The 10,751-nt window shown below is 46.9% G+C and overlaps 1 protein-coding gene across 2 annotated transcripts in view; it reads right to left on the reverse strand.

Moving 5' to 3' along the window:
- The window catches only part of MSN (moesin), a 72,682-nt gene extending 64,920 nt beyond the window's left edge, over window positions 1-7,762 (reverse strand). For both annotated transcript variants that reach the window (XM_010592740.3, XM_064278370.1), the window contains exon 1: window positions 7,561-7,762. In XM_010592740.3, the coding sequence (XP_010591042.2) occupies window positions 7,561-7,572 (12 nt within the window). In that variant the 5' untranslated portion in view covers window positions 7,573-7,762. The remainder of the gene's footprint in view (window positions 1-7,560) is intronic.
- Between the last annotated feature and the right edge of the window lie 2,989 nt (window positions 7,763-10,751).

Below are 10,751 nucleotides of genomic sequence, written 5' to 3' on the forward strand. Positions count from 1 at the left end.
CCTTTCCCCAAGTTCAAAGTCCAGATGCTGAGCTGAACCCCAGCAAGAAAATTCCACACTCTTCAACCCATCACAACCACACATGAAGAAACCCTCCTCTCACACCTACAGTTTCCCACATAAAAAAACCCCAATGCCATAAAAAAAAAACTTTTTTTAAGACAAATTGATCTCATACCAAAGCCATTAGGAGAACTAAAAGCTATTTTTAGGCTGCTGTGCTAAAGAGAGTCATCATCAATCAAGCTCTGTTCCTTGGTTTAGTTCACATGGAAACATGAAGGAAGTAGCCTCTCACATACCTACTTGGAAAACAAAGATAGTAGCAGTTTTTAGTTAATTCACCCAATTCTGGGAAGCCCAAGGTAGTCAACTCCACAGATCCCTTCAGAAGTTTGTGCTAAATATGAAAGCACTATTGGCTCCAACTATCCCCAGAAAAAACAACTTGATCAGTGTTCACATGTACTTTTCTGTGGCTTCCTTGAAACGGTCAGCACCTCAAGCCTTCCCTCATTTTAGACAAGTTCACTTTCAAGAAAGCTACTTGGTTTATGCCTACATACCAACGACATCACTCTCTCACCTAAAATGTTCACTGTTCCAAGTGTATCCATCCTTCAAGGCTCTGTTCACATCCCATTAAACCCCTTTTCTCTCAAAACCTATATAAAATGGCATCTGAAACATATCTTTTTCTTAAACTGTTAAGTGAGGCAGTCCTAAATCTCCAAATAAATAGGAGGTCTTTGAAGGCAGCAATTATATCCTTCATTATTTATTTATATACCTTACAGTAAATAGTAACCACTCAACAAATAGTGAGAATATAACTGCTTACCTTCCTTCTTACCCTCCCACCTAGCACAGGGTTGGGCATACAGTAGTTCAATAGATAATTACAACAACTAACTTATTATAAAAAAAATAGCACATATTAAATGCTAGGCACAGTTCTAATCACTTTACGTGCATTGCCTCATTTAATCCTCACAACAACCCTATGAGATTAAAAAAAATCACTTTACGTGCATTGCCTCATTTAATCCTCACAACAACCCTATGAGATAGGTACTATTATTATCCCACTTTACAGCTGAGGAAAATGCAGCACAGAAATTAAGTAAATTGCCCAAGGCCACACAATTAGTTGGTCGCAGAGCTGGGATTTCAACATAGGCAGTCTGGTTCCACAGTCACCACTAGTCTATACTATCTTTCTATGAAGGCCTAACCACATCCCAAGAAAAGGTCCCTGGGTGGCACAAGCAGTTTGCGCTTAAAGAGTTGGCAGTACTAACTGAAAGGTTGGCAGTTCAAACCCACCCAGCAGCTCCACAGAAGAAAGGCCTGACGATCTGTTTCCATAAAAATTAACAGCCAAGAAAACCTTATGGAGCTCGCTTCTACTCTGTAAAACATGAGGTTGCCATGAATCAGAATTGACACCATGGCAATGAATTTTGTTTTCGTTTTTTACCTGCTGCAGGCTTGGCCTACAAGCACCTAGAGGTGAGTGGTGAGGGCTGAAGCCAGGAGACACCAGTCTGTATTCAAATAGCTGCTTACAGCAGCAAATGTTATCACCAAATTGGAAAGACAAGTACCATAATGTTCTCCTAACTCAAAGAGCAGGTCAAGCTGGAGCACTGAACCAGAATACAAGGTCAGAGGTCAAAATTAAAAAGGACAACAAGAAAGCGGGGAATTTGGGTGGAGGGGCAGGAAGAGAAAACAGTCATTCTGAGGCCCCAGAAGAACTGAGTCATTGACTCACTGAAACCTGCTACACCAGAAGCTATTTAGGGGAACTCCATTGCAGCCATTTTGTTAACGTAATCACCACAGAGCCAATTCTCTGGAAATCTGCGTCACCTGGGTAAAGAGTCATTCTTCCAAGGCAGTCATGCCCAGTGGGAGAGCACTAACTTGGAAACTAGGAAAGCCTAGTTCTACTTTCAATGCTATCACCAACTTTATGCAAACCCAAACAAGATTCCTGACCCCTCTGGCTAGTATAAGGAGAAAAATTTACTCTCTTCCATAAAGCATATTAAGGCAGTGAGGCCTGCTCTCAAGCAGGAAAATGTGGCTAGTCACCTTTCCCCACCTCCCTTCAGCACACACATCTGCCTCCCACCACCCTTCACAGCCAAAGCAGAACACTCACCTTCCTGGGAAGTGCCACAAAGAGCCCCCACAGCATGATCAGAACCTGAACCATCTTCATATAAGGCAGCCCGTGAGGTCAGCTCTACACACTTGCTCTTCCCATGCCCATAATTACACCATGGTCAAGTCACCCCGGCATAGAGGGAGAAAACACAGAGTCCTCGTCAATGAGTGTCATTTAGAAGGCAGGCATTCAGTTCTTCCCCTACACTGAGGCCAGACAACTTGGATTTTAGTCCCAGCTCTATCATCAGTTCAGTCCTGAAGAAAGGACTTGCCTAAAGGCTCACTTCATTTGGAAAACTTTCCTGAGGACAAAAAAGATGATCTTCTTATCCCTTTCGTGAGTAATGGGACAGTTTTCTCATCTATATTTTCTGCCTCTCAGATTTCTTGGGAAGTTGCTTTCCCACTTTCAGTGTGTGCTGCCACCAGGCAGGGACGTGTATTAACTGTTTGAAACAGAAGAAACGTGTGTGTACTGCAAATTACTGTTTTTACAGGGTATTGTATTAGGTGGTGCATCCTGGAGGTGTGACCGTGCAAAACTTTTGCCTCTTTTGGCTGTTTTACAGTGAGATAAGCCTTGTAAGTATATTTCCAGGTTCCTGTGTGTTATCTGGAAATTGTATTTCTCATACCACCATCCTACCCCCGGAGACTAGAGGGACATATGTGTCCCACATAATCACACATAACCTACCCCCATAGTGCAGAGGAACATGTGTGTTTCCACATAATAGTATTCAAAATCCACATTACCTACCAAAAATTCAGACACAGTCGATGATTCAGCATGCATTCCATTCATGAAAAAACAAAAAATCAAAAGAAAATCACAAGTGGAAAATAATTCATACATGGAAGGGTTAGATGGAAAGAGAAGATATATTCTCAGTTCAGTTTACTTTCCATTTCCCAACATCCATCTTTCAAATTAATGGAGTCCTGAGCTAACCCTCCAAGTGATAGCTCCTGTATCACAAATTAGAACTTGGATTGAAGTTTTTCAGCTCTATCAAGCATGAAATGGAAGGAAGGATGAACAGCGAAACTAGTCAATCATGACAAGACCACTCCCTTCACTTGACCAATAGACTGCCCAAAAGGAGACCACCTTTGTACTTTTTTTTTCTGTCTGTTTTTCTGAGGTGGAAGAGTAGGGTGGGGCAGTGGGGAGAGAAGACTGTAGGTTGGAAGAGAAGCACATGATAAATTCAGTTCTGTCTTTGAAAGATCAGAAACAGACTGTTCTCAACCTGTAATGACACCAACTTTCAGCAACTGTGGTCATGATAGGCCAAACCCTGGTGGTGTTGGTAGCTAGGTCCTCTCCCCTCTGGGGACCCTGAGTCCAGAAATTCCAGTGAGCAGAGGGACTCTCAGGGAGATACAAAGGAACCTAGACAGAATATCACCAAGCAACACTATCAGAACAGAGTTCAAAATAATTATAGCCGTCATCTCATCTCATCCAGAAAGAATTAGATTTGGAGGAAGGGGGATAGACCAGATGACCTCTAATATTCTTTCCAGCTCCACCACTCAGTAAAGCAATCTCCCAAGAGGATGAGGCCAGGGAGAAGTAAGAATAACACTGTTAAAACAAGCTACTGTTACAGGCACCTAGAGAATAATGGAAAGTTAGCAGAACAGGGGTCAACCTCTGTCACGGACTCACCGAACAACCTTCTTCTCTCTAAGCCTAACAAGAGAGAGTATAGATTAGTTGGTGTCTTCGAGTGTCCCATAGGCCCTCCTGCTCCACCAGCTCCTGTCTGCTTAGAGATATGTTCAAGGAGAAGCCTAAAGAAAATCTCCAAGATGGTTCCTGCATTTTGTCTGTCATCTGTGCTTTCACAAAGGGTCAAGTAGGCTATGGATCCAAAGAAGTGGAGATGCAGGATCCAAAAAGTTTCTCTCACACACAACTTCCATTCCTGATCTCTCACCCCACCCCTGAAGGCTGCAGGCAGAACTGGTTCAAGGGTTAACAGTATGAGAGTCTACCTCCTATTCACCAAGTGCCACTTTAGTGCCATTCGAGTGGCTCAAGCAATGCTAGGAATGGCAGCACAATAAACAGTCCACACAGCCCCTGTTAAACTTTAGCTGAATGCAGACTCAGAAGCCTTCAAATACTTCAAGGAGCTGGGCTCTATGTTTGCTCACATGAACAGTCCTAGAAAATGACCACTTGAACACCTTTCCTCTGATTTGTTAAGCTAGGGCTGAAAACCCAGCAAACTGAAGAGGTTTTACTGAGATTGACTCTCTTATTAAGATCTGGATTCAAGTCCTAACTTTGACACTAACTTTCTATGTGGCTCTAGGTCAGTCCCTTACTATCTGTGGGTCTCAGTTTCTCCATTATAAAATGAGAGAGTTTTGGACTTGATAGTTGTAAAGAGCCCTTTCAACTCTGACATTTCATAAATCCTAAAGAGGGAAATCAAAAACTCAAGAACATCTCAAAATTTCAAAACAATCTCTTTTTAGGGAATCCAGGACAGCCCCAAAACCTTTGTGAGCTTAAAAAAATTACAGAGGGTAGGAAGGGGGTAAGACCTTTTCTAGAACTGTCTAATCATCACTATAAAGTACAGATGGCAATTAATAAGCTCCTCCATTCCAGCTACTAAAGCAGACTGAGGAAACTGGCATCCAGAAGCAGAGTCCACAAATGAGTGGGTCAGGGGAGAGGATGTTTTAACAGATTTAAGAAAGGCTGGGCAGATTAGAGGAGCCCTGGTAGCACAGTGGTTAAAGAGCTCAGCCATTAACCAAAAGGTCAGCAGTTGGAATCCACCAGCTGGGTTCCTTGGCAACCCTGTGGGGCAGTTAGTTCTACTCTGTCCTATATAGGGTCACTACAGGTCGCAATTGACTCGACGGCCACAGGTTTGTTTTGTTTGGTTTGGGCAGACTAGGAGAGACAATTGGCCGTAAAAGTGAAACCAACCCTGGATAGTCTGTAGACATCATTCATATGAATGAATGAGTTTGATTTTCCACTACCCTTCCCTATCTGTCATAATCCAGAAATAGCCTAAAACACACCACTGAAGAAGAGGTGGAGAATAGGGAATTTTTCCCCTTTCATTAAAGTTACTAGCTGGTATGCATTGGACTAGGGTGTGCCCCTGGACATTCCAGCATTGGGATGAGGAATGAGAAAAGTAACAGAAGACACCTTGTGACACTCCCAACTTTACCAGGAGACCACAGAAATTCTAACTTTGGTCACTTTGCCCAAATTACCAACTTCCTTTAATCTGAGGACCATAAAGACCTGAAAACAGGGGACAATTTGCTTTGGGCATGAGAGAGGACTCAGACTTCAGGAACCCAATCAGTGGGTCAGCGTAGGGGGTTGATAAATAGTCTCTCAGGTTCCTTTCAGATTAAAATTTATGGTCTTAACAGGCATGTTGAGGAGTTGTTTCTCCTAAAAGTTGACCATTCTTTGAACCAAACAGCATGGAAAATTCTTGTGCTTCCAGTATCAAAATTCAGCCCTCTCCTTCAATATGATTCAAGTTTCAGTTAGTCTGCATAAAAAATACCTTTAGTATTCAGGCATCTTCAATACCCTGGGAGTGACCCCATACTCCAGTATCTCTTCATACCCATGAGAAGAATCACCATGTTGTATTTTTTGCCACTTTTGACTAAGATGGGATGGTTAAGGCAACTTTGAAGCAACTTCCAGGCCCATCAAGTTCTGTTTAAGGGTGGCATATCTCAGAATTAAGGACGAAAGACGTCACTAGGGAAGAGAAGTCATGGGGCTGACTATTCCCAGAGATCCACCCAACTGTTCAGTCAAAGCCACACCTTAAGAGGATTCAAGGAGTCAACCACAGAGAGGTAAGACTAAAGAGAGGCTCCTGGAAGAATCTTTATAATCCTCTGTGTTGGCAAAGACAGTGTTACACCAACCCCTCTAAAACCACTCTCTCTCACTTGTTGCAGGAAGGGTGTTGGGAAGACAGTGTGGGAAAGCCTCAAGTGGTAAAACCAACAGCAATTTAAAAGAGAGAGATGGTGAAAACCTATACGTGCTGAAAACTTGATGTTTCTGAAAGGCAGGGTTCTGGAAAGCCAAGAAAGACTTGGCAGTGAGACTGGAACACAGCGACGTGGCAACTGAAGCTCAGCATACACCCAGAGAACTAGGCCCCACACTCAACTTTTCTCATCTCAGGGGCCCTTAGCCCTTCTTAAGGCTACTAGCCACTATTTCCACTCTACAAGGCTTTGGCAGTCCTAGGGAGGGGGATCAGGAGCTCTCTGCATAACCTAACAAGCTGCTTGGACTAAGGGACTCAAACCAGGCCTGCCCGAGCAAGGGAAAGGCCCCAGCAGCCATTTGGCGTGACTTGCACAAAAGCAAGCAGGGCTCATTAGTCAGGCATACCCCTCCCCACCCCCTCCTCCTGGGCATCCGGGCCCCACTAGGCCTTACTCCCAGAAGGCTTCTGCTCTTCACCTAACAGCCTGTGGGGTGGAGACAGATCCCAGAGGCAACCACTACTCTAAAAAGGTGTGGTCCTACAAGAGAGAACTCACACCTCACAGAATGTCTAGAAGGCACTCACAGGATGGTCCTGAGGGGATAGGAGAGGAGAAGGGGGCATTAAGTAATAGGAAGACAAGGATTTGGCTGGTGGGGAGAAGGGAGAAACTAGTCTTCTCCCCCAGAAGGTGGGGCAGTTCTCTCCTCAGACTGGTTCCTAGTGAAGTGTTGGTGCTTTTGGGTAAAAGAGAGCAAAAACAAAAAGAAAATTTTTTCCTAGTGAAGTGTTGGTGCTTTTGGGTAAAAGAGAGCAACCGCTATGAATTCCTCCACAACTCTTTCCTCCTCTCCTGGTGGGAAACATCTGCAGCTGCCTAGGGAGGCTGTGGGAAAGGTGAGAGAGGGTGCAGGACCTGCCCTGAGCAGTTCCCTCCCTTTTCCCTCCTCTATTCCCACGGCTCCTCTAGGACAATAGCAGCCTTGCCCCAGAAAGGCGCCAATTCCTGAGCTGAGAGAAGTGTTCCCTTCCATACCAGAGTCCTCTCCTGTCTTCACAGCCCATCTTGGGCAAAGGGAGACCCCGGGCCCCCAACGAAGTCTTCCCCACTGCTGCATCACCAACGCAGAGACTTGGAACCTGAGAAAGAGGCCGGCCCCATCCTGCCCACACTTCTAGCCCAAGGGACCCTCTCACCCACAGGGCACACCAGACAAGGACCCCATTCCCGCCTCCTCCCCACCCTGGGCCTTGGCTTAGGTCCCAGCATTTTGGGTGGGCGGGTGACTAGCCAAGCTACTGGTCATCAGCAAGGGACCACGGGGGCCGGCTAGAGCCCCCGGGGCCGGAAGCACCCACCCCTGGCACTCACCGTCCTGGGCATGGTGGTGGATAAAGCGGCGGAGTTGGCGAAGTTTGGCTGGGAGCTGTCGGGCAGCGCTGGGCACGCAATACACACTGCTCAGGCTCGGGGGCCAAGCGCTCGGACTGGGTCCCTCTCTAGCGTCAGGGCGATTGCTCGGCTTCCTGCTAACGGGCCACGACTTCACAAACCCCACCCAGGAAAGAGCCGCCCCCGTCGCGCCGCCAGCTCCTTTATGTGGCCGGGCTTCCGCGCCGCTCCCCGCCCTTGCGCCCGCCTCCCCGCGAGCCGCTGGCCTCGCCCCACCCAACCCAGCCCTGCCCAGCAATGCCACACTGGCCACGTGGGAGGCCGGGCTAGGCCCGAGCAGCCCAAAGGGAGCTCTCATCCCCGCTCCTTCCCCACCCCCGCTTACAGCCCCTAGCCCTTTGCGTCAGGGCCAACTAGCCCCACCCCCACGCAGGGCAGGACCCTGGGCTGTGCCCTGGCAGATGCTTCTGCTGTTCCTGGCCGCAACTTTCCACTGATGAGGAACTCAAGATAGCCTGTTCCCTCTTAAGACAGCCCTCTTGGAAAGTTCTTCCTTTTGTGTATATGAGCTCCTTTTCTATGTGGCTGCCACCAGTGGATCTCAGCTCTTGCTCCCTGAGTACATACCCACCCCCCCCGCCCCCCCCCCGTGCTGTTCCCTAAGGAAAAAAAACCAAAAACCAAACCTGTTGCCTAGGAGTCGATTCCAACACATAGCGACCTTGTAGGACAGAGTAGAATTGCCCCACAGGGTTTCCAAGGAGCTCCTAGGGTAAGTAACAACTCCTCAGAGGTCTGAAGATGGATCCCAGGCCCCCCTGAAACTTCTCTTGGCTAAACAGCCCCAGCTCCTTCAACCCTTCGTCCATTTCTTCTGTAGGACTCTATATCCCTTCTTCCACCATATTTCCTCTCTACCCTTGCTCAGTCCTCATTTTCATCAGAATTAGGCTCCTCCATATCCTCTACTCACTTTCCTTCCACCAAATCCCAGTTCTCACTTGCCTCAAATCTGTGTGGATCCTTCAGCCCCTCCCCGGTACAAACACATTCACTTTCTGATGAGGCTATAATTCCCCAAGTTAGATGCACCCCTAGTCCACGCCCTTGGGGTGTGACTGCCAGCTTTCTTTCTACTTCTTGTCAAGGTCACAGAATCTCAGGGTGGCAGTGTTCTAGGCTGTAGCAATTATCTGTTTAATTCTGAGTTGTGGTTTGAAAGTGATTGGTCATAGTCCCTTTTTCTCCTATCCATGGCAACCTTATGGAAGCATGGTCTCAGTATTCTTTGTGAGTTAGGACACTTGAGGGATAGTGAAGGGAGCCAGCTTCGGACAGTGGAAAAGATATTTGAGTGGGGAGGGTGTGTCAGAATACCTGATTTCTTGTTGTGGTTCTGCCACTAACTCACTCTTTGACCACTGAATGGACTTGGGCAAGTTCCTTCCCCTCTCAACTTGAGATTCCCCTTCTGTAATAATAAACGGCTGGACTCCTAGGCTTCCAAGATCCTTTCCCATCCTGACGTTTTAAAAGGGTGAGAGAGGAAGTAGACACTCTAGAACATGGATGAGCCTAGCAGGGCTGCATATGGGCTGGCCTTGTATTTGTACTCAGGAACCAGCAGTCCTATTTTCCTCCCCCTCACCCAAGCTCAAAAGTGTCCATGAGTTAATGTGCCTCGGTTTCTTTCATTGATATGTCCTAGGGCAGGCAAGGAGCCCTGGTGGTGGAGTGGTTAAGAGCTCAGCTGTTAACCAAAAGGCCTGCAGTTCGAATCCACCAGCTGCTCCTTGGAAAACCTATGGGGCAGTTCTACTCTGTCCTATTGGGTTGCTATGAGTGAGAGTCAACTCCAAGGCAACGGGTTATGGCAAACAAAGCACTCCACCCAAGAGGCCTTATTGAGCTGAGCAGTTTGTCCAGAGGAAGAGCAGCACTCCCTGGAAAGCCTCAGCAGCAGGGGTAGCAGTGGCAGCCAATCACATTCCTTGACACCACCATGGTTCTTTCTTCCTAGAAGTTCAAAGAACTCACTGATTCCCTTATTCATGTTCACTTAGAACCCACAGGGGCTTGACACTAGCTAGGTTGAATGCCTAAAGGGGAAGGGGAAGTTGGAGATTCCAACTTCCTTTATCCAGTCTGGAAAGTAGAAACCCTCTGTGTGTCATTTCTCACCTCCCATGTCAACTGCCCCCACACATACACAGGAGCTAGTTAGGGAGTGTCAGGAAGCTAAGTACACTGTTTAAAGGGAAAGGGGACCACAGAAGTTTGGGCTGGGAGGAACAGGTCAGAGGGTGAAGGAGCTAGGGAAGCAAGTAGGGGGAAAGAAGGCTGAGGGAGGTTGGTGGGATTTCAGCCCCTAGGGAGGACATGGGTGGGAAATGGGGAAGGAGAGAGCATAGACTATCTGAAACTGGTTAGGTTAGCCCCCTTCAGGTTGGGGGAACTGAAGATCAGAAAACAGAAAGGGCTTACACTAGGTCAAGCAACTAGTGTATAGAATGGAGTCAGAGGATAATAGAGGATGCAAAGAGCTCAGTAAGAAGCTGTTGTAATAGTTGAAGCAAGAAATTATAAGGGCTAGAGCCAAATACAAGCTAGTTATGGTGATTATGGTCAAACAGCTGGTCATTGCTTGGAGGTTAGACATGGAACTCTCTGGCTAGGAGGGACCCATCTCAGTTATGCGCCTGCCTCCAAAGCAGACCAAAGGTAGCTGAGGTGCTCCCTTGTTCAAGATTGCCAGGGAAGCACATCTTTGTTTCCCGCCTCTTTGTAAACCATTCCGTGTCTATGCAGCCAGAACTTCTGATTTCCTCCCACCCACTATTCTGATCTTAGGTGGTTTGAGAAGTAGCTCAATCTTCCTGGGGCCAGAGTAATCTCCACAACTGGGTATAGATATGATGAGATTTATGCCAGTGTTTGTAGAGAGAAGAGATAGTAACAGGCTAAACATCCCCACAAAGGTTGGTTTCCCTGGGAGAGGGAAATAAGGTATGAGGAGACTTGAGTTTTTACAAGAGTTGAATTCAGAGAATTCAAGGAGGGGCAGGCAAGTCTTTTTCAAGTGGTAGAGCTAGGTGAGAGACAGGATGAGCAGAGGGTGGTACAGGGACATTTTGCAGCTGGAGTTCAAGGAAGCTGGGAACATCCAGATC

The sequence above is a fragment of the Loxodonta africana genome, chromosome X, assembly GCF_030014295.1.
Source record: "Loxodonta africana isolate mLoxAfr1 chromosome X, mLoxAfr1.hap2, whole genome shotgun sequence".
Lineage (NCBI taxonomy): Eukaryota > Metazoa > Chordata > Mammalia > Proboscidea > Elephantidae > Loxodonta > Loxodonta africana.